This window comes from Rhinopithecus roxellana, chromosome 8 (assembly GCF_007565055.1).
Source record: "Rhinopithecus roxellana isolate Shanxi Qingling chromosome 8, ASM756505v1, whole genome shotgun sequence".
Lineage (NCBI taxonomy): Eukaryota > Metazoa > Chordata > Mammalia > Primates > Cercopithecidae > Rhinopithecus > Rhinopithecus roxellana.
Genome location: NC_044556.1, coordinates 119,096,080 through 119,123,931, shown reverse-complemented (window position 1 = coordinate 119,123,931; position 27,852 = coordinate 119,096,080). Strand labels below are relative to the sequence as shown.

Sequence of the window (27,852 nt, the reverse complement as noted above, 5' to 3'; positions counted from 1 at the left end):
TTTTTAAAAACTGAAGTGTTAACAACTCTTTTTTTTTTTTTTTTAACACATATGTCTAGTGAAGCAATAGCAGGAACCAACATTTCATGTTTTCTAAACTGACTGAAGTAGCACTGCAAGGTATTTTTAAAATGGAACTTCAAACTGGAGCTTCATGGATTCTCTGTCTCTGATTAACTTAGTGTCTTTGGGAAGTGGTGTGCCTTGGTGTGCCAGTGTCTGGAGTCCTCACCAACCTCTTGGACTCTGTTAAGTGGAAAAGACCAAAATTTGTCTGAACTAAAGAAATTATGTGTTTGTCTGTTTCAGGTTCAATACTTCTTCAAGATCTTGGATAATTAGTGATGTGGAAAGTAAAGAAGTCACAGGTTGGGGCATTTAGACAAGAGTGAATCACACACATGAGGAATGTGTTCATTCTTTTATTGTCCATTGTTTTAACCTGACTGAATACAAGATCAACAAGAGCACTGTACTCCTGGCAATTATTACATATGTTAGAACATGGATTTTGCACTGTAGACAACATTTAACACCAGTCTATGGGGTACTGCATTGCTTTTTATAAAGTTCAAAATAAAGATTTATTTTCAAACAAGTGACTTTGGTTTATTTCATACATTACACTTTTTCTTGCAGAAAAAAATAAAATTGTACAACTGCATAAATATAAAATTCTTCCACCATGAAAATGGTTAAAACATTCATAAAGACACAGCACCAGCATGTGATGCCTCCAGAAAGGAAAAAAGGAAAGTAAAAGAAAATGTATAAAGCAAATTAATTAGCCCTGTCACTAGCCAAAGTGATGGGCAGATCCAGATCTCAGACACAGCTTTAGAACATACTGGAGGACAAGGGAAGAGATGTCAAGACAGCATTCAATACAAGCACAACACAACCCATCACCTTTTTGTGTTTTTCTGTAGTGTCACTTAAAATTTAAAGGGCAGTTCCCCCATGACAACCCCCCACCCAGCCCACAGGAAAAAAAATAATTAATAAAGACCTAACACCACAGGAAAAGACTATGGAGTATGTTAAAAATGCTCATTGATGGGCCATTATCTTTGAAAGAGCCAAAAAAAAGAAAAAGAAAAGAAAAAAAGAAAAAAGTACCATGCCAGTTTTATTCCCGTTGAATATTTACACCTTGGACAGCAAACCTTGCTCACATAAAGTAGAAAACAGATACAATAAAACATGGCTTGAAAAATGACCAGAGTATGCACCTGTAGTACTGTACACTAAATAAAATACACAAGGCAGCAATACTTAGGGGCCAGAAACACTGCTTACTACAAGTCAGTTATGGAATCATAATTTACAGTAAAAATGGGCACGTCCCAAGGCTCAATTTTTCTTTTTCTTTTGTCATTTACAGTAGAATAAATATTTTGTTGCTATTGCTACACTTTAATTTACATTCTAACCTATTAAATGCAGAAAGCTAGTGTAAAGCATATAGATTAAGTGTAGGTCCCATACGTATGACAGTTTGTTCAAGACTAGTAGGTTTTTGTTTTTGTATCTTTTTTTAACTTATTAAATGGCTAGTGGGAAAGATTTGTGCTTGTGATCAGCTCTTAACTTCAATTTTTACATCAAAACGTCCCTGAAAACGGTCTTTCTCACTGTACCCAATGTTCTCACCGTACGCCTTACACTCTATGCGAATTTCAGTGTCCATGGTAAGATTGGTGAACTGTACAGCCAGCAGGGGCTGCAGGTATTTGGGCTGCAGGAGTTTGCCATAGTAGGGATAATACTGCAGAGGAAAACCAGGGCTGTTGCCCAGTCCAAAATACTCCACATTTCCAATTTTTTCTTTATCTTCATCTCTCTGAAATCCAGAATGAAATGCAATTTTAATGGCTCACATCATGCATCACTATGTGTACTCAAAAACAAGAACTCAATCTACACAGTAGTTTGCAAACTACTGAGAGAGGAAAGAATATCTACTCAGTCTATTCCATTGCAGCCTTGAGAAATGGTCATAAGAGGAGACTATTCTCAGTGTGCAAATGGATAGGGAAGCTGAGTCAAAGGCCAAATAAGCATTTCTTCAAGCCAACACGCCTCCTAGAAACAAGGCCAACATTGAAAGTCAGAAACACCTTGCTGTTGGCCCAGCAGGTGATATTTCCAGTGATATTATCTACAAAGTTTACTACTTGCCTCTCATTTTCTTGTTGAGAAATCAATCTCCATTACCTTTCTTAGTGCTAGCACTGTCTGGCGACTCCCTTTCTTTGTTCTGCCTTTCTCTCTAAACTGTCCATTAGTTTTTGGATCTAAAGGAAATATGCACTAATTGTTACCGTAGTCTTCCTTTTTTTTTTTTTTTTTTTTTTTGAGACGAAGTCTCGCTGTCCCCAGACTGCAGTGCAATGGCGTGATCTCTGCTCACTGCAACCTCCACCTCCCAGGTTCAAGTGATTCTCCTGCCTCAGGCTCCCGGGTAGCTGGGACTACAGGTGGGACTACAGGTGCACACCGCCACGCCCAGCTAATTTTTGTATGTTTAGTAAAGACAGGGTTTCACAATGTTGGCCAGGCTGGTCTTAAACTCCTGACCTCATTATCTGCCCATCTCGGCCTCCCAAAGAGCTGGGATTACAGGCTTGAGCCACTGCACCTAGCGATATTTCAATATTTTTAAAAGAGAAGCCCAAACCACAAATTTTTATGTGACATTAATTTTTTTTAATGTTGGCCCCAAATTTTTAATACATGCTGTGGACCAGAAAGAAGTACTTCTGTGGGCTAATTCACCTCTCAGTTCTGTAAGCAAATATCCCAATGTATTAAATTCAGATATTTGAGTTTCTTATGCCAATGGAGAAACTGACATCAGTCTTATTCTGATTACATCTTTCTGTTCTTTTAAAAAGTTTTACCGAGTATAGCTACAATTCATCTCACTGAAGCTTAAACCTGAAAGCAATGTTTCTTATTTCTTCTATTAAAATTTTACCTGTCACTTAAACAGCCTCCTTCATTCTCCCCTCTTCCCCTGCCTGCCCTTCCACCACCCCAGTAACCCTAAATTTGTCTTTACCTTGCCAGTGCACTGAACGGGAAGGACATTTGCATTATACTTCATTCCTGGGTAAGTCTCCAAGGACTCATTCTTGGGAGGCTAAAAATAAAACCCATTATGATCAGTAGATTGTAAATGATTTCTTAAGTTTCTGAAAAATAAAACTACTCTGTAGTCCAAACAAGTACACAATGGTAACAGTAAGTCCACCAAAATAACAAAAGACATCAGGACAGCAGAATGAATGACTCCCCTAACCAATTTAAGGTCATGTTTGTAATTTTGTTGAAATGAAAACAAGTGCCCAAGTTTTATAATGACTACAATTAAGCTGTGATGCAACCCAGTACTAAATGGAACTTTTAATAGTAGCCCATTATAAGCTTTGCTTAAAGACACTGAAAACTAAAAGTCAACCCAAAATATAATGCTCATTATTTGCTAAGATTACATTACATGAGAAAGATGACTGACACTTCTGTTTTTATAAAGTGTGGGCTTTCCTCCTGAGTCATGAATAAATAATGTCATCCTTTTCCCTCAAGCATGCCTTCAAGTAGGCTTTCCTTTTTTGTTATTTTAATCTCCAGTCAGGGAGACTGCCATTTATGGAATGTTTCTTTGCAATTTTCTTAGGAAAGTCCGATATGTAAAAAAGGCAGAGGTGTCACTGCCCTAAGAGGAAGCGTTGTCTTGAAGGGGTGAATCCCCTGAAGGGACCCAGAGGATAGTCTGAAAATTACTGCTGTCGTGAAATATCCAGAGCCGCCTCTTGTACACCCATGGCTCAAATCTATCTCAGAAGTGATGAACATACATTACTGGAAGACAGTCACTTGCTTACTCAGATCAGCACAGCAAGTGAGTCTTGATGTGAGATGCAACACATACATAGTCTAATCAAAATCAGATAAAATATTAGTTCCACATCAGGAAGGAACTACTATTTTGGTACTACTCTGTTTTGGATGCACGAAAATGATTGTCTAGATTTGACTCTTTTGGACGTTTCTGCCAGCAATGCATTTCTTATTTTTAATGTAGAGAAAATGCTTACTGATAAAAGAAGTTGCCAGAATCTATCCTCAAAAGGTGAGGATAGTTGAGATGGTGGGATACTCTGATCTCTGACAAAAATAATTTCAAAATAGTTGGAGATTTGGGTGGAGGTGATGAATTAGGCAGTGGCAATGGATAACCAAGTAGAGACCAAAGAAAAAAGAAAAAAAGGACTGAAAAGAAAGAGTAGCTGAATTTATCACTGAACCGAGTAACTCTAAACGTGGGAATAAATCAATCACAATAGACTAGACTGCCTCTGTGGGGTCCAAATGTCACTCAATGTCTACGATGAGGAATGTCAAAAGCAAGGTACTCAGAAAGCACGGGATGAGTCGAGTCTTGGCCATGCCACAACAATTACTTTTGCTGCTAAATAGCTCATTGATCTCGGTGAAGTATTCTCTAGCAATATGAATATCAAATACATTTTGGCACAATGGTTCTCACCATTTTTCTTCCATTATATCCTGTCTACGTGGAAAGAAGCTTAAAATCCTGTTGAGAGGTACATTGAAATGACCAGTTTTATAAAAACCGATAAATTTTCCAATCTTTTGGAGAATATAATCTCACCAAATGGTGAGCAACGGAAATTTGCCATTTTTCAGTGATCCAGAGTAATGTTTATCCATTGTAAGTTGCAATAATACAAAAAGCAAACAGCATGGCTAGCAAAGTTCAGCCTAGATGATGTTAAACTTCTACTTTCGCAATAAAATTCAGAAAAAAAAATATTTTTTCAGATTATCAGTTTTTTTGAAATGTTCTTGTGGCTTCAAGAGGACCAAAACCAGACTGTACAGGCAGGTGGTTTAACAAAAAATTTTTTTTTTAATCCATTCTTTATGGAGTAAAAAAATAAAAATTTTTTCTTTTTTCCTCTAACCACTAGACCACCAGGGAAAAAATATCTTTTTCTATTTTTACTTTTAAAGAGTTTATGTTATAGAAACTGTTATCTGGATACTGAGCTGGAGTATTAAGAACAGGGCCAAAGACTCACTTCAGAATTCAGCTTTGCCTCTTAGAATTCCTTTAACTTTAGAAAATGAGATTAATGCCCTAACTACAAGAATTACAGGGTAGATACAGAAGGTTTTGGTGTTACTCTACTGGCTGGGTTTCAAAATCAGCACTGAGTATACTTTGAAACTATCTTACATTGTCTTCTCAGATCAATCAAATACTTATTGTGAATGACTCATCAAAATTCTCTCATTTAAAACATTACTTGCCTTAGGTTTGAAGCCTAGAACTCGGTTGAGCTTTATAATAATGCATGGTTTGCCCTCTTTGTAGCCATAAGTTTCGTCATTTAATCCAGAGCAATTTCCCAGCCACTCAAGCTTGAATCTGCAGACCTTTCGCTCTCCTCGTTCATGATTAAATTCTCCTCGTTCTTTGGGTTCACTGGGCACGTCTAAAAATAAAAACACAACTTTTATATTGTACCAGCAATTCCCTTAGCAGTTCTGAGAAAGAAAAAGGAAATTTCTTCCTTGTCATAGTTACCTATTCTGAGAGTATGCTATTCTGCATTTAATGCATGATCTGAATCAAGCAAGATCTCCAGGAAAACCATCTCTCATCTCTTCACTCACATTAAAAGATATTTTACCAAAAGGAATAGCTGGTATATGGCCCCACACCAAAGCTTCATAGTACTTGATCAGCACATGATATTTAGTCTCTGGCAACATTTCCCTTCTTTTAAATAATGGATTACTCAGCTATTTAGAAGACTGAAAGGAGACGGATCACACTGCATGAGTAGCATCATTCACACTGTCAACACTGGCTTAGTTCAGTAACAGGGATATTATAATGAGAATACAAAAGGACTGTCAATAATTTTCAGAACTAGGTATTTTTTGGTCAGAATTTTTAAGAAGGAATAGGAAAGAACTGGTATTTTCCTTTTCAACCACCACTTCAGGTTTCTTTTGAGACAGGGTCTCACCCTGTGGCCTAGGTTGGAGTGCGGCAGCACAATCATGGCCCACTGCATCCTCAACCTCCCGGGCTCTAAAGATCCTCCCACCTCAGCATCCTGAGTAGCTGGGTGTGCGCCACCCTGTGGCTAGTTTTTTAAATTTTGCAGAGACCAGTGTCTTGCTATATTGCCCAGGCTTTTTTGATTTGAGTTTTTGCCTTTTAAAGCTATGCATTAAGCATTTGCTGGACTGATAAAATTTTATTCTGGTGTTTTTAATTCAATCCTCATATAAAAGCCAGAAAAAGACCAAGTGAATATAGAATTCAAAGTTAATGCATAGCATGCTGGAGGAAAATAATGCAAATACCATAATTTATGTATAGTTTCTAAGTACACAAATTAACTATTTTCCTTTCAAATGATGAAGAGTCTGAATTTAGACTATCTCCTGTGAACTGATTCACCCTGACTATCCCTCAGGCCTTTTAATTACTGCAAAGTAAGATGAAAACCTCATTTAAATTCTAATGAGGAAAATTCACACTGAAAATGTTCTTTTAAATTACTAAATATTTCCAAAATAACTTAAAATGGCAATTCGCCCCATACTCTAAGCCACAGCCTGCTTTATAAAGAACTGGAGTTGGAGGCCGGGCGTGGTGGCTCACACCTGTAATCCCAGCACTTTGGGAGGCCGAAGTGGGAGGATCACAAGGTCAGGAGATCGAGATCATCCTGGCTAACAAGGTGAAACCCTGTCTCTACTAAAAATACAAAAAATTAACTGTGGTGGTGGGTGCCTGTAGTCCCAGATACTCAGGAGGCTGAGGCAGGAGAACGGTGTGAACCCAGGAGGCGGAGCTTGCAGTGAGCCAAGATCGCGCCACTGAACTCGCCTGGGCGACAGAGCAAGACTCTGTCTCACAAAAAAAAAAAAAGAACTAGAGTTGGTAAATGCTTGAATTGAATCAGAAGGGCTGATACTACCTAGTAAAAGAGAGATTTTTATGTTTGTTTGTTTTTTTAAACTTAACTTTTTTGAGACAGGGTCTCGCTCTGGTGCCCAGGCTGGAGTGTTGTGGTGTGATCATGGCTTACTGCAGCCTCGACCTCCCGGGCTCAAGTGATCCTCCCACTTCAGCCTCCCAAGTAGCTGGGACCACAGGCACACACCACCACACCCAGCTAACTTGTCTTATTTTTTGTAGAGATGGGGCCTCACTGTGTTGCCCAGGTTGGTCTCAAACTCCTAGGCTCAAGCAGTCCTCCCTCCTCAGCCTCCCACAGTGCAGGGATTACAGGCATGGGCCACTGCACCCAACGAGAGTTCTTTTTTTTTTTTTTTTTTTTGTGGAAAGAATGAGAACATGGACTGGAAAATTCACAGTCCAGGTAGTAAGAGGGAGGACATGTATTCATGTCAATGACTTAATGAAACTAACAGCCTCTCTTTACCCTTCGTAAGTCATTTCCTTATCCAAAATGATCAGCTGCCTAACACATATTTCATTATCTATCCCAACCAGGATCAATAAAAGTATACCCTGACCATACATCCTCCTTCATGAATGCCAGTGCAGTGATAGCTAATCACACCAAAAGGTCTTTCTGACGGGAGAAAGCCCTATGCACTCTTCTATAGGGAGAACTTTTGGGGGGAAGATAAGGAAATAAGTATTTGTACTTTTCAATGGATGTAAGAGAAAGAAAACTGGAATTGCTGTCTTGGGTCTGAATAGTAAAAATAGTGCCTAGGAGTGTTTTAAAGACACCTTTCCAAAGCAGAAAATAGTCATACTTGAGGCTATACTGTTTTTCACTGTGTCTGTTTTTTAAAAAAGTGTCTAAATATGGCTAGAGTTCAATCTTTCATTATTTCAGGATTATCTCTTGATCATTAAACAAAAAATAGAAGTGGGAAATAAGAATTAAAGAGAAAGAAAACTAGCCACAAACATCTACAATGAGTCTACTTACCACCACAGTCTTCAAAAATCATGTCATCCCTCTGGGCTGAATCTTTGTACTTTTCCAGGAACCTAACTATGTTCAGCACATATGCCTCATAGCTCTTGGGATCATTAGGACGAAAAGAAATTTCAGTCTTCTGGATCTGAGGAATCTGTGTTAATCCTAGACCAGGCAGAGAGAAAATCATTAGTAGGAAGGCAGCAACCAAGATAATTCAAAAGTAGACTTTCCACATACAAAACATACTTTGCTAACTCCACTTGCCTAAAAAGAAAGGGTCTTGCCTCCCTTGTGAAATCACTCCACTGGCATTTAGATTAGGTAACCCCAAGTACCAATGACAACTATGCTTTAATAGCACAGATCAGTTAATTTCCCTAGCAACACTTCATGGTAGGCATCACCTCCATTTTATGAATGAAAACACTGCTTGCACTGAAAGGGTAAGTACCTGGCCCACGGTTGCACCAAAAGTGGTAGAACCAGAATTCCAACCCAGGTGTGCTGTACTCCAAAGCCCATTATGTTTCTAGTACCCCAACATGCACAGTTTTTTAAAATACCCTGGAAGGTAGCATTGTGTGCAGGTGGCTTTAGCCTCCCTAATTGCATGTAGGCATTGGGCACAACGGACTTCTTTTATAATCCTTATTGTCAGCAAACGTATAATCATTCCAAATTCTCGTCAGTAAATGTATAATCATTCCAAATTCTCTACACTCAAGCCTACCTAACAGAGATATTTCTTTGGATCTTTTAACCTAAATGGGAAGAATTTGGGACATACGTACAGTAACCACAAATGCTTTCCAATCCAAACGTCTGAGCATGTCAGTGCTTGTCAGACAAAATTCAAAGTCCACGTGCCTTGGGTTTGCACTCTCTAAAAGTCTGTTACATTCTTTAATATCCAAAAGCCTCTGCCTTCATGAGACTTCCTAGAGGGGTATGTGAACCACACTACACAGCACTACTCGGGAGCAACGGTTGGAAAAGTTCATCACAACTGCATTTTACTGTAGGACTGCCAAATAAAAGATGCCTGGTTACATTTGAATTTTAGATAAGCAAAGAACATTTTTTGTAAATATAAGTGTGTCCCAAATGCTACGTGGGACACTCTTATATTAAAATATTATTGTTTATCTGAGGTCAGGCATGGTGGCTCACGCTTACAATCCCAGCACTTTGGGAGGCCAAGATGGGTGGATCACCTGAGGTCCAGAGTTTGAGACCAGCCTGGCCAACATAGTGAAACCCCGTCTCTATTAAAAATACAAAAATTAGCCAGGTGTGGTGACACACACCTGTAATTCCAGCTACTCAGGAGACTGAGGCAGGGCAATCACTTGAACTCAGGAAGTGGAGGTTGCAGTGAGCCAAGATCGTGCCACTGCACTCCAGCCTGGGTGACAGAGCGAGACTCTATCTCAAAAAAAAAAAAAAAAACATATATATATATACACACACACACGCATATATATATCTATAGATAGAGATATATATAGATATATATGGAGGAGATATAGATACATAGTTTATCTGAAATTCAAACTTGAGCGGTCACCCTCTATTTTTATTTATTAAATCTGGCAACCTGATTCTAATCCTCACTCCCAGATCTCCCCTCTCTGTGTGGGGCCCATAAGGGGGCACATCATCACAATCCTTCGTAAGTGACTGCCCCGGCTTCCCACCCCCACTTCCCAGCAGGTCAGGAAAGCGCCTATGTCACTATCATTTAGGTGCTTGTCAAACGTGTAGTCTCACAGACTCCCCTCCAGGCCTACAAAATCCTAATCTCTAAGAAAGAGATCTGAGAATCTGTTTAATAAGCATGAAAAAACACCCTTGGCTTAGAGCTGCTTCTCTAGGGAATTAGAATCTGAGAGTGGCAACAATGACTCAGATATGAAGACGACGATGTTAACTAATGTGGAACTGATAACTAGAGTGCAGCACCATTTGTAGGGCTTGAGAAGCAGGCATCGGTAAGGCTAGACTAAATGCTGTTGTTCTTTCTAGTGACTGAGGATGCTTTAAAAGTGGTTACATAATGAGATGGGCTCAGGGGGTTGTAGAGAGATGCTTTTTCACACATGTAGTCCCCTAGAGGAGTGGAAGGGATAGAGAGGAAGACAAGTATCACTGGAGCAAGGCACAGGGGTGCCCAGGGCAAAGGACTCTAGGACATTAACAGTCATCTTCAGGCCAGGTGCAGTGGCTCATGCCTGTAATCACAGCGCTTTGGGAAGCCAAGACGGAAGGATCGCTTGAGCCCAGGAGTTCAAGACCAGTCCAGGCATGCTAGCAAGACCCTATTGCAATTTAAAAAAAAAAAAAAAAAAAAAAAAAAATCATCCTGAAAAGGATGATGTGGAACCTGAAGATTTTTGGGGGACAAAAATTTCAACAGTGATAGAAATGAATCAAAGGGGAAGTAGAATTTGCTCATAAAAATCTTCAGTTTAAAATAAACACATTACAATTTAAAATTTTGTAAAAACACCTACAAGCTATAGATAATTTTTAGTATTTCAAAGCAATTTAAATATACACAGAACAATGTTTTTCTATGTTAAAATTGGCATTGTGATCATTTATGGTACAAAACAGCAGTACTGTAAAGAGAAGAGATACCTGCAAAAATAAAGGTGAGCAGAAGTTTCCACAGATAGCTAATGCTTGAGACAGCAATGGTAAACAGAGTTCCCCAGTGAAATGGGGAAGTCGGGTAGGGAGGGTCATTCCTGGTTTGAGTTGTAAATAAGACACTTAAGGCGACTTGCCCGGACCTGGAGGAAGTACACCAGCAGACCCAAAGCCAGAGGCTCAACAAAATTCAGAATGGGAGAATCCCAGAGGCAGGAGGGAATGCACCCTTGAGGGATGGTCATGCTGAGGGGCCACCGGAAGAGCCAGCACATAGGTAGCCAGAGAGAGAGGCAAATGCCTGTGTGTCACTCAGGCAGGAGGTCTGCGGGAACCTCCTCCAGGTACTCTGTGTGATGTTTGGGGGTCAGGGACAGAAACGGACTTATGTGCACCAGGTTAAATAGTGTTTCCAGGCTTGCGAAAGACAAGGCAGGAGGGTGGTGGATGGCTAGATGAGTGAAGGAGAGCAAATGTCAGAAACCAAGGAGGGATCTCATCTGACCTTCAGGAAAGGTGTGGGGAAGAACCACAGCCAGGGGACCGAAGGGACATTGGTGTGATAAACAACAATTATGCAAGCTGTGGTCCATCAGCAGAGGGGTGGATGCAGCAAAAGCCAAAATATAAACAAGCCTGATACTGAGATTTGGAGAGTCTCACCCAACAAGCTGACGGAAGGAGTGACCCTAGAAGGTCATGTTGAGAGTAACCTGGATTGCAAAGTGAGTGTCACAAACATCCTTGTTCTCCCTGGCCTGCCTTCAGTGGGCCTCCCCAGTGGTTTGCCTTTCACTTTCCGGCTGCCTGCATTCTCTCTTCCAGTGGCTGCTCAAGGTTCCATTAGTTTGATATGAGTACGAGGAATGGTGGTGCCACTTCTCAGATTCTCCCACACAAAAGAAGGAGAGTAAGAACCGGAGGAGGTATTATGCTGAGCGCTTTTCATTCCTTCATGATGTCAAGTCCATGGTCTCCACTATTAAAAGTGACCAGGGGACATGTGTCAGACTCAAAACATCAGCAACCCTCACTCAGTCCTCCGGGTTCTTTACTAACAAAATGATACAGCTAGTGCACTCCCCAAGAGCCTCGGGGCTACAACCAAAACTAAGTTCATGTTTTATTCATAGACCTGTGACAAATCTTTCTTGTAAGTGCCTCTGTCGTTAATCATCTAGGATATAGCTGGGAATGGTGGCTAATGCCTGTAATCCCAGAACTTTGGGAGGATGAGTTGGGTGGATCACTTGAGGCCAGGAGTTCGAGACCAGCCTGGCCAACATGGTAAAACCCCATCTCTACTAAAAACACAAAATTAGCCAGGCATAGCAGCACATGCCCGTAATCTCAGCTACTTCGGAGGCTGAGGCACGAGAATCGCTTGAGCCCAGAAGGCAGAGGTTGCAGTGAGCTGAGATAGCACCACTGCACTCCAGTCTGGGCAACACACTGAGACTCTGTCTCAAAAAAATAAAAATAAAAATTAAAAAAAAGAAGAAAAGAAAAAGAAAAAAAAAAAATCTAAGATCGCATTTGTGGAAATAATAGGTATTACTGTTACATGAAGTGGTAACACTGGCCCAGAAGAGAGTTATATACACAACTGGCCTCATGTCTCTCCAGACGGGGCAAATAAGAAATAATGAAAACCAAGTAATGGAATCACATCCCTTTCAACCTGAAAGCCCCAATTTTTCAGTAAGCATAGCTCATGATCTAAGCCCGGTCAAGTTTATAATGACTTTATGAGGGAAACATAGATGCAGGCTGCTTGAAGAATCTTGACTTTGCTCTTACAGAAGCATCAGAAACCAGTGAAACCAAGTACGCAAGGGGTGAAACAGACAGCTAAGCATTGAGTCTTAGAACCCTGTGACTTGCCCAGCTGGATTAGACCTTAGGCCAAAGCCTCTGCCCTGTCCTTTCCATTTTAAGTAACAGAGAACCTTGGTAGAGGGAGCCGAGGAATGACAGATAAACCCCAGAAAGCTCAGTCATGTCTTACTCTCTTTTGTGAGCTACTGTTTCCCTCTGGAGTCTGAGGGGTCTTAGATGATGGTAACTAACAAGCCTTAATGACCATCCTTTTAAGACACAGAGCTTTTGATCCAAAAGTCACTTCCAGTAAAAAAGCAGACGGTCTGGGTTTAGGTCAAGCAATCAGCTCACACATACTTACTACATACATAAACAAAGTCCAGGAGGCCACACCACAGTCAAGTGGCCACTGTCTCCTTAGTAGCTCTTCTGTTCTCTTTCCTCACATTTCTGCAAGGTCTCTCTCTCACTCCATCACCCACTATCTCTGCCTCCTCTCTTCTCTTTATCCAAAGCCTGATGGCCTGAGAACTTCTCCTGGAAATCAACACAGATCAGCCCCCAGGTCTGTTCTGTTCTAGAGAGTCTTAATTAGGACAGTTTTTGATGACGTCTTCTCCAAACACTAGAAAAATTCCTCTTCTCAAGTTATTTCTCTAAAGCAATTAGATATGCACAAGAGAAAGATGAAAGACCTTTGAAAGGATGTCCAAATCCTTTAAATAATTTACTTTAGAATGATCAGACTGTTAAGAAGAGATAGAAAGCAATGGGATTGGATTTGGTAACTTCTTTATTACAGACTGTTCCCAACTTACAATGTTTGCCTTAGGATTTTTCGACTTCACAGTGGGTTTAACAGGGTTGGTAAATGCATTTTTGACTCACGGTATTTTCGACTTACAATAGGTTATTGGAACACAGCCCCATCCTAAATGGAAGAACATCTGTATTTTGAGGCGACACCCAAATTCTCCAACCATGACATTCTCCAAGGGTTGCACAAATCCCACCTTGCTGACTGGAGTTCTCACAAGTCATATTTTCACACTAGACCACTTCTCCCGACATGCCCCTCTTTCTACTGTCCACTTCTTAAAGTTGTTAGTTATGACTCTGGACAAGGATGAGCTCTGTTTGCAGTGGTAACTCCCAGAGGGCCAAAGACAGCAGAACCCCCAATTGTTGGCACGCGATTTCAAGTTATATTCCAGGAAACAAATCTAACCGTTTCCCTCTCCAGTCTTCTAAACTTGAATTTACATGAACTACTCCAAGCTCTACAGACAGCTTTGTTCTGATAGGATCATTTGCCTTAAGCTATATAGCATTACTTAATAAAGCCACTTGAGGCAGAAATCATAATCTGGGTATGTAAAATTTTAATATTTGGTTTTCAAGTATTTCAACTTTACATAAGATTTAGATTTAAAAAAAAGCTTTTGGTTTCCCACTTGCTTTTTCAAAGACACATTTACCTGTCCTTGGTCCCCATCTCTTGAGAAATAAGGAAGATCCTCTATGTTTAGTTTCAGTAAGTGTTGATAGCACAAGGGGGAAAAGGCTTGAGGGAAAGGACTTCGTTTCTAATTAGGTTTATAAAGTAGCAAGTTCATCATTTCTCAATCTACATGCGAGTTTAGAGTTTAAAGCATTTAAACTAGAAAGTAGCCATTTCAACCTTGTAAGTTATTCAAATACACAGCTGCTTGCACCTGTCATTTAATACATCTGATGAATCACTAGATCAAATCTCTAAATAAAAATCATTTCCCATGGAAACCTCCAGAAGGTACCCATATGGCTGAGAAGGGCACAGGAAGCAAAGAAATGCTTTTAAATGTAGCCACGCACACAAAACACACATATCATGTCTCCTATACATTCCGAGTTGAAAAGTAATTTCCAATTTAAAAAAAGATACAGAGTGGTATGAATTCATACATACTCATACATGTATATGTACACATATGTATGCATACGCACATATATGAGATAGAAATTTCTCTGTAGGACCTAAGATATTTCTGGATTTTGTTTTTTATTTTTGTTTTACATCTATGGGTTAGTATCAACTTCCCTAGCAAAGTAAGGGGAGAGGCACGGGAAAAAAGACACCTTTGCGCTTTCTGGAAACCAGAACGCCTTTGACTCACCTTCTGCCTGCAGCTCTGCCTTAGACTCAGGCTCTGAGATTAGCAAGGAATAAATCTCCCTGCCTGCAGGCAGGGTCACATTCACACCCTCCTGACACTCAGAATCTGCTCCCTTTACAAAGTCTTAGAAAACTGAATCCCTGGATTGTTTCTACAGCCAAACTGGATGTTTACCGACACTTGGTAAAGAAACCATTCCTCCTGTCTAAGCTAAATGCCATAAACTCTGCTTGAGGCTCTTCTCTGATCAGTCCTCTTTTCCCTGTGGCTGTATATTCACTTTCAAGAAAGCAGAGTTATTTAGTCCAGATGATCTATCTTTAAACATGCATGTCCCATAGGGGGCAAATCCTTGGTATTTTGTATAGCTCATAATTGTGCTTATTCTCAATACAATAAAGGTGCCACTTTTATAAAAGAATAAACAAACAGATAAATCCTAGTATTTTACATTAATTATGCTCAAGGCCAAACTGAAGAACAAGTACATATAGTATATTTGACTTATCTGGATATAAAACATAACATCTGTTAAGTAATATCCTGAAATAAGACACTGCATTCCACATGACATTTGGTAAGATCTACTCATGCATGGATGTGGGAAAAAGCTACCGGATGATATATCCCTGTTGCCTTCATCTCCCCAGCTTCTCACTAGTCTTGGCTGCATCCGACAGACCAGCTGGTCATCAGATTACTAGCATGAGACCACTGACGAATAGTTAAGAGCAACCAGTCCAATAACCCCATCAGATTTTATGACAGAAGTGGACCTGTCAGGCTACTGCTCTTTCCACACCACTTTCTATGACCCCTGGGCGAACGCAGCAAAAAATCCTTAAATGAAGCTTCACAAATCCAGCTTTCCCCGCACCCCCCGCCCACCATCGCTCCCACAGATTTGTTACCTGGTCCTATTTATCAGGTCTCTGTTCTGCTTACTCATCGTACAATGGGCATACAAAGTAAAATCTGTTTTTCTGCAGCTCCAAGAACGTTTTAAAGTAAATCATTAGGTTTCCTGTCTACCCAAGAGATGACTGGCTAGTTGTACCCCTGTCTTTAGAAATAAATCACTACCTGGGTAGTTGAGTTGTTGAAGCCAAACAGTTGCCCCCACAAACCCTTTACCAAGTCATAAGGCTGGGCAGTAGCTTTTGGAAATCTAATTGCCACCAATGCTAATTCATCCAGAGCCTCCAATTCTGGGACCAGGTAGATAGGATCCATTTGAGGGTGGGAAGAGAAGAGGAGAGGGAAAGTGAGAGACAGCTGGGTGTACAGAGATACATCGTGTCAGCTGAGAGATTACAAAGCGGTGTACTCTAACTGGAAACACCTTACTGGCACTTTGCAGGAACAATCCCTCCAAAGTATAAAGAAGCCAAATGTTTCTAATTTCCCCTTTGAAATGTGAGTGAGAGACAGCAATACAAGTAGGAGGTAGTTTGGTGGGGGGAGAATTAGATATTCTGAGACTGACATAATCACTTCTCAGGAATTTTACTTCATCAAGCTGAGATTGAATGATAATGGCTTGAACCCTAATGGGTTTTTTGTTTTTGTTGTTTTGTTTTTTTTTTTTGAGATGGAGTCTTGCTCTAGTTGCCCAGGCTGGAGTGCAGTGGCACAATCTTGGCTCACTGCAACCTCCACCTTCCGGGTTCAAGTGATTCTCCTGCCTCAGCCTCCCAAGTAGCTGGGATTAGAGGCGCCCGCCATCACGCTCAGCTAAATTTTGTATTTTAGTAGAAGACGGGTTTCATCATGTTGACCAGACTGGTCTCAAAATCCCGACCTCAGGTGATCCGCCTGCCTCGGCCTCCCAAATTGCTGGGAATACAGGCAGGAGCCCCTATGCCAGGCCCCTAATAAGTTTTAAGATTAGATATTTCCTCTTCACAATCAAGATGAAACTGAAACTGCTGGTGGTGCCAGTGCGGTCAGCTGGTCTGCATCCACCCCACTTCTCCTGCCCAATTCTGGTTACCAACAACTCAAGAATATAAGCCTTCGAAAATGTGTCTGCTAGCACTGAGCCATCTATACTTCGGAGCTAAACAAACAGCAACCCAGAACCTGAAAAGAGAGAACAGCAGCATACATTCATACCTGCCTACCAGGAAGCAAGCCAGCTGGGAATCTCCCGGACACACCAATTGACACACAGTGACCTTCATTTCATTCCACTGTTGCTAAGTGAGCCCAGAGGGGGGAGGGGCAGCGGCGGATGTGAAGAAGACTTTTCCATTATATCACTGGGCAGGCAGCAAGGCAAGCAGGGTCAAATCAGGGACAGGGCTTGGTGATTCTGAGTGTATGTGTATATCCATGAGCGTGCATGTGCGTGTGCATGTGTGCATGTCCGTGGGCATACATGTGGGTGTGCATGCCTGTGCCTGCTCGGCCCTCTCCAGCACAGCTAATTGCTGCGTCTCTCCCCAGATCCAACTACATCAACAGATGAGAAGCAATGCTGCAGAGCAGCACTGCAGGACTGTTTAAGAGGGTCTCCTCTGGAGAAAAGCTTGGCAGCGGCTAACCGAACAAGTGTGGGTTTGTTAAAGGGAGAGATTGCACAACAAATACAATGCCATTTAAATTCACTTTAAAATTTTTAAAAACATGTTTCCCAAATGTCTCTTAAACATTTTCACGGAAAGCTAAGGTTTTATTGACTCCATGAAAACGTAAGTGTGCAAAGCATCCCTATCTGGAAATTCAGTGTCCAAAAAGAAGAAACTGCTGCTTCTAGTAGAAAGATAGGGCTATAAAAACCCTGGACCACGCGCGGTGGTTCACGCCTATAATCCCAGCACTATGGGAGGCCAAGGCTGGTGGATCACCAGAGGTCAGGAGTTCCAGACCAACCTGGCCAATATGGTGAAACCCCGTCCCTACTAAAAATACAAAAATTAGCCGGCCATGGTGGCGCACACCTGTAGTCCCAGCTACTCGGGAGGCTGAGGCAGGAGAATCACTTGAACCCAGGGGGCGGAGGTTGCAATGAGCCAAGATCATGCGACTGCACTCCAGCCTGGATGACAGAACAAGACTCCCTCTCGAAAAAAAGAAAAAAACAGAAGTTGCTCTCAACAGCTACCCTACATTTATTACCATTGGTTTTGCCACCATAAAGTACTATTTGCTTTATATATGTCTATCATCTCATTTAGTTCTCGCAGAGTATATGATTCCCCCTGCCTTTTTTTTTTTTTTTTTTTTTTTTTGAGATGGAGTCTTTGCTCTGTCAACCAGGCTGGAGTGCTGTGGCAATCACCGCCCACTGCAAGCTCCACCTCCCGGGTTCACGCCATTCTCCTGCCTCAGCCTTCCGAGTAGCTGGGACTACAGGCGCCCGCCACCATGCCCAGCTAATTTTTTGTATTTTTTAGTAGAGATGGGGTTTCACCGTGTTAGCCAGAATGGTCTCGATCTCCTGACCTCAAGATCCACCCGCCTCGTAAGTGCTGGGATTACAGGCGTGAGTCACTGCACCTGCCCCGCCCCCCAACCTTAATAGGAGACTTAAAAAAATTTTTTTTGTGTGTGCGGACATGGGGTCTTGCTATGTTGCTCAGGCTAGTCTTGAACCCCTGCCTTCAAAGGATTCTCTTGCCTCAGTCTCCCAAAGTGCTGGGATTATAGGCATGAGCTACCACACCAGCTGCAACAAGACTTTGTAAGGAATATCATGTGCATTAAATGGCCACCATTGTTCAGGGCCAAGAAGCTGTACACGTTCACGATTTTTTCTTATATCTCACTTCCATTCTTTAGTTTAGTCTCTCTGAGATTTCATGTTTGGCCTCTCAGTTTATCCAATATTATCACCATACAGGCCCAAATACACTCACTGCACAATTGCCACTGCTTGCTATGGCCACATTCACATGTTATTGAGAAGAGATCCAATTACAAGGAATTCCAGTGTACAAAGGGCAGTCAATACCCAGTCAGGCTGGATTTGCATTCATGCCTCAAATTCAGCAGATATTATTATTAGTAAGTCCTTATATCTTCAAATCATGTGCCAACTTTCACACCCACTAGGTGTATCTAACTCAAATTTACAGTTTTCCCTCTTTAACATGAAAATGGAGGCTTTAAAGATACTAATGTGAAGTCAAAAAATTGTCAGGGTATTCTTAAACACATCTGTTTAGTCTGCATACGTAAGGAGTTTTTTCCTATGCAAAATACAAACTTCTAACATGTACTCTGAAAAATGCCAAGGAGGGTCCAGTTAGGATCCCTCAGGCAACACAGGGCCATAAGGGGTGGCCCAAGGGATGCACTTTGCAGCAGCTGGCACTCTGCTGGCCTGGCCTGATCCAGGTTACCATCAATTTCATATGAATGCCATGTCCCTTGGTAAAGGCCCCGAAAAACCCCACAAGGTAAGGCAGGTGAAGGGGAGGGGCCTGGCCTAGACTCTCCTGAAAGGTGATGGGGGAAGGGATGAGGAAAAGAAGAGACAGAAATTACCAGGCCAAAGAACAAGGAAGATGGAGGACTGAGGACTTTTCCTGTGACTCAGACCACAGGACAGGAATGCATTTTTCCAAGATGAGCCACCAGCATTCCTTTGGAGAAGTCAGGGTTTGTCAGGTCAGTCTAACTGCTGCGAGCACACTAAATATAGGTACTAAGAACATGTCTTTTAGGAAGGGGATGGAAGGAAGGGGAGCAAGGCGTGGTGAGAGGGTGTTGGAAAGGACCGAGCACTTCTGCCCGTTGATTTTCAGGCAAGGTCATTTCCAAGTCCTTACTTACAAGGTCGGGCACTTTGGCTATTTCTTTTCCAAAGTGAAATTTTCCTTTCTGCAAAGGGCACAAAGAGAATTTTTAGTTTTATTAAAGGCTGACTCCTCAAAGTTTATATACTCAGTGACCTTTTTTTTTTTAATCTTAGGAAATTGAAGAAAATATTTAACTTTGTAGTCATATTTGGCTTTGAGTGTAAGAATTATAAAATAGCAGCAGGCCAGGCGTGGTGGCTCATGCTCACACCTCCCAGCACTTTGGGAGGCCAAAGTGGGTGGATCACCTGAGGTCAGGAGTTCAAGACTAGCCTGGCCAACATGATGAAACCTTGTCTCTACTAAAAATACAAAAATTAGCCAGGCATGGTGGTACATGCCTGTAATCCCAGCTATTTGAGACAGGAGAATCACTTGAACCTGAGAGGCGGAGACTGCAGTGAGCCGAGATTGTGCCACTGCCCTCCAGCCTGGGTGACAGAGCAAAAAAAAAAAATTATAAAATCGCATCATGATGGAAGAATAACTTTTAAATGGCAAAACAAAGAACAAAAACAAAATACCTGCACCAATTAAAATTACAACTAATGGTACCACAAAAGTTCTAGTAGAAGAGGACATGAAAAGACACAATGCTTCCCTATCATCGAACCCAACGTAAAACATGTTTCAGCTTCTCTGCGCACTCCAGAATTCTTGCTTCAACCTTTCCACAGACCCACCTCTTGTGGAAAACAGTTGCTGGAAACTGGATTATTTAAGCAGATTTAAGTCATGTTACTTACTTATGTGATTTTTTTCCACTTCCCCAATCCCTCAGATCTAAATTTAGCTGGAAATATTTTGAGTTTTTCTTACAGTGGAGAACTATTTGACTTAGGGCTACACAACAATGCTTGCCACCTCCGTATTTTGAAGATCTTCCTCTGTGAATCCTTCCCACATTCAAGTAGATGGGCATGAAAAGTCTGTGGCAGGCAGTGGCCCTTGATCTAGGCTGCTCAGGGCCATGTAGATCATCTGAAGATTGTCACCTAAATACAGCTGTTACTAAACCTTTGCCAAGGGAAAGCAGAGAAGGGACAAGTCATTGCCACCCCTCAGCAGCAGCCTCAAGGTCATTCATAAGTGAGAACCCAGAAGTTACGCAACACTTTCTCTCTAGGTCCTCCAGACAATGATTTTTACAACAGCCAGACGGCAAATTCACGTTTGTGGCTATTCCACTGCCTTGTTCTACCAGCATCAGGCGTGATGGCAGTGGGCCTTTCACGGCGTTTCGTGACTGGTGTGGACATGCAGCGCTCTACACTGATGGCACTCAAGTCACAGCAGGGACTCGTGTGGCAGTTTCTATTTTCTTATGATCTTCCTGTTCACCCAAGTTTTTAAGAGCTAAAGGAGACGGTTAACTAAACTACAAAGTGGGACCAGAAAGCTGGCAAATGAGACGCTTATTAAATCAATGGGTATAAATATTGAGAAGTGAGAGTGACTTTATTCAAGGTCAAACTACAAACTTAACAGCAGGTGGGACAACAGACCCCTAAAGTCATGGCTCCTCTCCCTGTGAGGAGCTGCCCATTCCACAGCTTCTTATCATCCCTAAAAATAGGTCAACCTTTTAAAACAAGAGCCCAAGTGACTTTTTTTAAAGGAATTATCTGAGTCATAGCCCCCCCTCAAGAAGTAAAAAAATGTCTGCTAGACTCGAAAAGGTCTGGAAAGGATTCCACTAACCAAACCCTAGAATATGAAAAATGAGAAGACCAGGGCCCCCATCAGAACACAATCTGTTCACAGTCACATAGGTGGTGGGTAGCAGGCTGGGCCAAGAACCAGAACTCTTCACCCTCACTCTAGAAGTGGGCAAATAAGATGTCTGCAACCCGTGGGAGCTCTGCCTGCAATGCGGGTAGGACATCTGGCTGCAGCCAAGAGAAATTTCTCTTTTTCCTTTTCATGGTTCATTTAAAACTACATTATAGAGTAATTTTCCAAATAATTTTTTCTCAATAGAAAACGTGACACCCGTGCTATCGCTGAAGGAAATGAAGCTATTCGTGTTGATTTTACCTGGTGGGGCCACTCGGTCCTGATATGTGGGCTTAAGTTCACTGATGGTGAGCAGCATCACTTGGATGGTTCCGATGAAGATGCCAGCCAGGCAGCCATAAAATATTACGTAGAATAGAAGGATCTTAACTGCAAGAAGAACAGAAACAAAAAGCTGTGATGCAGTCATATGCTCAGAATGAAAGTTTAATCTTCCCACGGATGAATAAACTTCCTTCTTGGTTCCCCCCGCCCCATGGTTTCTTCCCTGTCCAACGTCAAGAGAGTGCACCTCACTCCCACTGACACAGGGTAAAAATCGAGAGGCTGAGCAGCCCTCCACTTACAGTGTGTATGGGAGGTGGTTAAGGGTAGGAGGACTGTTCAGCTAGAACTAGGATCCTTATATTTTTTAATTCCCTAAATTGTGAAAAAAATGTATCCATATTTTTCATTCTCAAAATTATAAAAAAATCATGAAGATCATCAATAAAATCTAGAGCTATGTTTGGATGCTTATGCAATGAATTTAAAATATGACAATATACTCCCTTAGAGACCTATGTTTTCTTTGCTTGCATATCCCTTGACGTTTAAATACTACAATCCAAGCTCTGCTGCTTCTCCAAATGCTCAGATGCCTGCGGGTTATTTTGCTGTGGCAGAGCAATGAATGCTGAGAAACCCAATGATGATATCCTCCTGTTGTTTTACTATCACTCTCCCCTTTGGTTTGTATTTTCAACAAAGCACACACTGTCTTTCCCCTCGGAGGACAAGACAAGGGGAAAAAAAGAAAATTCTATAGCGAAAATGACCAGCACATTGTAATCCCATCTTCTGGAACTGGAACCAGAATAATGACTGACTTGCTGGGCTGCATTTTCTTTTTCCCATAGTTAACAAGATAACAGGATGGAGGCTGAAATAGCTGCAAAAGCAAAAAAAAAGACTCAACACATAGATGGGAATGAGGGTGGCTATCAGTTACTGGTTTACAAGGATTATCTCCCTGATTAGCCACATAGTAACAGGCTGTACTAGGCATTGCCTGGCAGCCCTGTGCCAGCCAAACAACTCAATGTGAATGCAAAACAGGGAACAAGTGAACTGTAAGGTTATCCAGTCAGAAGCATGACTGCACAAAGGAGCCTTAGGTTACTGCTAAAAAGGTTCAGATCTCATGCATTTAATTAAATGCCAGGGTACTTGGGGGAAAAGCCACTGAAAAACAGTATTAGTATATATGTGGTAGGAGAGGGCTAGGGAGGGGGTGGGTACACAACAGCAGGAATTAGCCTTGTTGCCCTGTCCATACATTTAAAAGCCCAACTTTCCAATCAGGCACTAAAGAGTTAAGGGAACTCAGGCTACAGAGCTGTTAAAACAAGCAAAACACACAAAACCACACCAAAATGCTTAATCATAGTCCTTTTTTCCTCTATCAAAAGCAAAGAACAAGGAAAAAGGCAAAGTCAGAAGCAAAGATAAGGAAGAAAGAAAAAGTTGTGTAATCCAGTACCACAGCACCCAACTCAATCACTCCCTCCCCGCAGGACAAGGGTTAAGTGCTGCATTCTGTATCCAAGCAGCAGTAGGCAAATGGCAAACTCTGTGACGTCAAGAGATCTGGAAAATTTTTCCAGTGAATGCTCCTAAGAGGTGCAAGAGTTGGTGTAACAGTCAACAAGACAGCTGTCGTAGCCTTGATTCTAGTTTCCTCTTGTTGCCCCCCACCCCCACCTCATCTCGGTGCTCTTAGCTTACCTACATGTGCCCCTTTGAACAACTGAAACATCTCTATACTCACTGCCTGGACTCCAGATACCTCATTCTAACAACATAAGAGGGTACACAATTTTAAAATACAAATAAGAGCAAACGAAAAAACAAGTCATTTTGCACGTACACTGATTAAGCTCAGAAACAGGCAGCCTTTCCATTCTGCCCACACGATATCCTAAGAAAAGTGAGGAATTTTCCCTTTTGGCTCTGAGATGTTACTTGATAAAATCTCCCTAGTTACTGCCATGAGGTCACTGGGAGAGTGGAGCACTCAGGACTAGAAGGGCCTATGCAGTGGCTGACCCAGACACAGGCCACCAGGGGCTCCCCCCCACCAGCCAAAAAAGGCTAGATAAGTCACACCAACTAGCTGGGGTGGCACTGTGAGGGGAGTGGGGAGGCTTCAGAGGCATCTCCCTTTCAAGCAATTTTTCTTCCTTTAAAAAAAAGTAATACAGAGGGGTTTTTTTGGAAAAACAAACAAAGAGTGTGTACCCTTCAAAAGGTCACAGGCAGGCATCCAGGCCTAACTGTAAATATAAAAACCTACCAATGTCTGTATTAACCTAGTAAAAAGGTGGAAGGCACAAAGTGATTTGCATGCTGTGATTTCTCCAGCAGGTGACAGGCGAGTCTCCTGCGTCCATCTTGGTGAAAATCTGCCTAGAAGCAAAACCGAGCCAAGGGCATCCTGCCCTCGCCCCAAGGGCATCCATGTTGGGCCCAGCGCTGAAAAGGGGGCATTTTCTCCGTAGGAGACGGTAATTGCTGCCACCTTCTCTACCTAAGAGAGGCTCTTACAGTTCTTACACTGCCAGAAAGGGGCAGACATATTAGCACGAAAAAAAAGGGGATTTTTAGCACAGCACCTATACCGTGGAACATGGAAGGGAAGAGGGGGCAAGTACAGCAGTCCTGGGGTCTACGTTCATAAATCAGCATACTGATAGCTTGCTGGATAGCTTACCAAGACATAAAAATTGACACACACGGTCTCTCTCTCTCTCATGGAGGTGCTACCCATTAAGTGTCGGCTTAAAGACTGAGTCAGTCCATACTGTCTTGCCCTCTAAAGCAAATATTATTCTAAGAAGCATGAAATTGGAATGAGGAACGATACAAATTTTACTAAGGGGAAAAAGACAAGAAGGCAAATTTCACAATGTGCCTAGAGTCAATGCAGCCTCTGCCCCTGTGACGCAGCAGGGACAGACCACCAGAGAAGGACGCCCCAGCTAACCTTGGCAGAAGGGTGCCTATACCGCAGTGCACCTCCCAGGCCTCCCTCAAGTTACAAGGAGCTGCCAGGGAGCTGTTCATTCTACACACACCTCACAGTTCTTCAGGTTTTCCTTTCCACATGAAAACACAGGAAACTACCTTTATGCCTGAGACACCATGAATAATCTCAATGAAGCACAGTCTCCCCGAAATAAAATATAAAACAAAAGCTAAAAGCCATTAAAAACTACATTTTCCATGGCTCACGGATACCTATGCTTCCCCGTTAACACCTTGGAAAGAGGCTTCACCTTGACTAACCTTGAAGTGTGATGCATTATTAACCCTTTACTTTTCAATCAAGAAAGACTCACAAGCTGCATTCTTTTTCTTTACAAAAATTCATATATTCCAGTGTCTTCCATTTCAAAATGTCAGCTAAGCACTATTTCCCTGACTCATTCTCCTGCCGATTCCCACAGATCCTCCCAACCAGGAACACCAATCGGCCTCTGTTCAGAACTCCCTGAATGACTGCAGTGGTGTGCCAATGGTGTTGGTGGTGCTAGTGGTGTTGGTGGTGCTAGTGGTGTTGGTGGTGATGGTCATGATGATGATGATGTTGGAGGAGGAGGAGGGGGCAGTGATGCAGCAAGGGGAGTTCCCTCCCTCCTTCCCTCACGCAGTCACGACTCTTATAGATTCGCCTACAACTCTGCCCTTCAAAATGACCTCAAAAAAAAAAAAAAAAGAGACACCCTTCCGGAGAGGCTGAAAACAAGGAATCTAATTTTCGATGGAAAAAAAAAGTCTATCCAACCAAGCAACAGGCTGCACAAAATATTTTAAGATGAGCTACTCTGCGTTTATATTCCCTTCACCATAATCAACCCAACCTACTGACTGATCCACAACTGTCTGTGTAGACCTTGAAAACAACCAGACTTTGCCAGGATTCGGGCCGAGGCTAAGGATCGGAGTCCTGAAATGGAGCTTACTGAACCATTTCTGGGTGGTGATGACTCCAGGGGAGGTCATGAAGGGAAACCCTTAGCCATCGCTGTGAAATACTGCAGTGTGTGGATGGATTCCTCTCCACCCTTCTCTTTCCTCTCTCTTTTGAGGTACGTATTTAGACTAGAAAAAAGAGGCTGTAACACACAACCTCGCCCGCATTAGATCCCATTACCTCACGAGGTTCTCTCACGACCCCAGATCTCTTTTTTTTTTTAAGGACTCAGGACACGGGAGAGACAGATGTAGTCTCGCAGAGCCTGACCATTCCCAGGAGGAAAGGACTCAACGGATGCACGGTAGGAAAGACTGCAAATTACCAAGCCAAGATCGCTACGATACGCATAACCTTCTGCCTGTTGTGTTCCAGCCCCGACCCTGCGCCCCATTCTGAGGACTCCGCATTCCGCACAGGACTGCAAGCCCAGGCCGGCTCGACCCAGCAGCGCCCACCACCCTCGCCCCAGCCGCCCCGGCCAGCGCGGCGGGTGCGGAACTGGCCGCGAAGCCTGCGCAAGGCATGCGCAGCCCGGGAAAGACCAGACGCGGCGGCCGGGAGCTGCGGACCCCTTACTTACACCAGCTGCCACCGGTCCTGCCCAAAAACTCCTTCTTCTCTGAGTTCCAGATGAATTTCTTCCAACTGCCCTCCTCCTTGGCTTTCCCGCGGGCCATGGCGATGGCGGGTCAGCAGCTGCCGCCGTCCGGAGGGTGGGTGGCTGCTGCGCGCGCCCTGGCGTCCTCTGCGCCGCTCGGCTTCTCCGGCCTGGCTCTCCGCAGGCAGGACACGCCGCTGCCGATGCGGCTCTCGGAGTGCGAGACGCGCGGCGGAGGAGCCGAGGCAGGAGCAGGAGGAGGGGGAGGCGGCGGCGGCGGGGCGGGGGCGGAGGGAGGGACGGCGCAGGCTGCGCGGCTCCGAGCCCCGCACCTATTGGTGGGCGCGCAGCCGCTCGCGGGCTTTCTTTGGTCCGCCGAGCGCTCCTCTAGACCTTGGGGGCTCGGGGGCTCCGCGAACCCGCAGCTGCCGCTCCCGCTGCCACTGGGGACGTGTGCGGGGCCCCCGCCTCCCGTGACCTCTGCAGAGACAGGCCGGGGTAGGAGAGTCAGAGAGGGAAGGACGGACGAGCGGACTGCGGGCGGGAACCACCACGCCCGCCACGAGCCGAGGAATTGGCTGACGGCGCCGGCCCTACCTTTACTATATACCGCGCCTCGGTGGCCGCGCGCCCCGCCCACTAGCGGCCCGGGTGGCCAATCCCGGTGCGGAGGGCGGGCACTCGGCCCGAGGGGGCGGGCTTGGGGCCGGCACAAAGGAGCCGCAGGGGCTAGAGGCGCCGACTGGAGCGCGGGGCGCGGGGCGCGGAGGAGGTGGGGGCGGCGGTGAGGGGCTCGCAGGCAGCGCCTCTTAGCCCCCTCCCACCTCCCGGCTGGGCGCGAACCGCCTCTTCTGTATTGGGGTGTTCCGCACCTGGGTCGCCCGGAGCCCCAAGGACCCCGGCCCGGCAGTCATGGCCCAGCCCCCACGCCTGCCCGCCCGCGCTTTCGGCCTCCCTGGCCTGTGGGTCCACCCCTCCTGGGCCCTGGCGGGTTGGGGGAAGGTCACTCCGGGACGCCGGACCGGCTAGGACTCTGCCCAGCTCCGCCCCGCCTCCAGCTCCTGCACCTGCCGCCCCCTCGCACTCCCCGCCACTGCGGTTGCAGTTCCGGCCCTTCCCTCTCCTTGCAGGCCAGCCCAGCCGGCAGCCCCGGTTCCTGACTGCCCGGCTGTGCCCCTTGTGGGCGGCCTGAACCACCTCGAGCAGGACAATTGCCAAACCCACCCAGGGCGGTAGCCCGGAGCTAGGGCTCGGGAGGAGTAGCCCGCAGTGAGTTGTCCCGTGGCAACCGGTTGCGACTCACGCCAGTCTAGACCCCAGGCAACAATATCTGCACGTGACCCAGCCACCGAGGACTTTCTTTGGTGCCAGGTCGGCGGCGGGTATTCTCGTTGGCATGCTTGTATGCCCCCGTGGGGGTATCGATCCCTTTGTTCTGCTGTAAAATTCTTGGAGCCAAAGGACTTTTGGGAAAACCTAGCGCATAGGGCAAGACGTTGCAGACCTGGGGCATAGAGTACCCCTTCCCGCCCTTTATCCGCTTGTTGCTGGAAAGCCAAACTCTTGGTTTCATCCCCGTTATGAGCCCCCGAGCAGCTTTCTACATCCCTACGAGGGCAGTGACACAGCAGAAAGAGCCGGGCTGCTTTTACTTCCCCTGTAGAGAAGCCCCATCCCCAGGGGCCATCATGGCCCATCTTGATGTCCCAGCCCCATATCAGAGAATTCCCCAGTACCAGGATGCTTGTCCTTGTCCTGGCCACCCTTCTGT

General features: G+C 44.0%; 2 protein-coding genes across 2 annotated transcripts in view; one reads left to right on the top strand and one right to left on the bottom strand.

Annotated features, from left to right (window-relative positions):
* NME7 (NME/NM23 family member 7) overlaps nt 1-598 on the top strand; it is a 242,285-nt gene extending 241,687 nt beyond the window's left edge. The window contains exon 12 of the mRNA XM_030937211.1: nt 310-598. Within this exon, the coding sequence (XP_030793071.1) occupies nt 310-342 (33 nt within the window). The 3' untranslated portion in view covers nt 343-598. The remainder of the gene's footprint in view (nt 1-309) is intronic.
* Nucleotides 410-26,651, bottom strand: ATP1B1 (ATPase Na+/K+ transporting subunit beta 1). The gene is made up of 6 exons (XM_010371766.2): nt 26,064-26,651; nt 21,487-21,615; nt 8,022-8,177; nt 5,344-5,528; nt 3,065-3,145; nt 410-1,843 (listed from the first exon to the last, which is right to left on the bottom strand). Exons 1-6 carry the CDS (start codon nt 26,158-26,160, stop codon nt 1,580-1,582), a joined length of 912 nt encoding a protein of 303 aa, XP_010370068.1. The 5' UTR covers nt 26,161-26,651; the 3' UTR covers nt 410-1,579.
* Between the last annotated feature and the right edge of the window lie 1,201 nt (nt 26,652-27,852).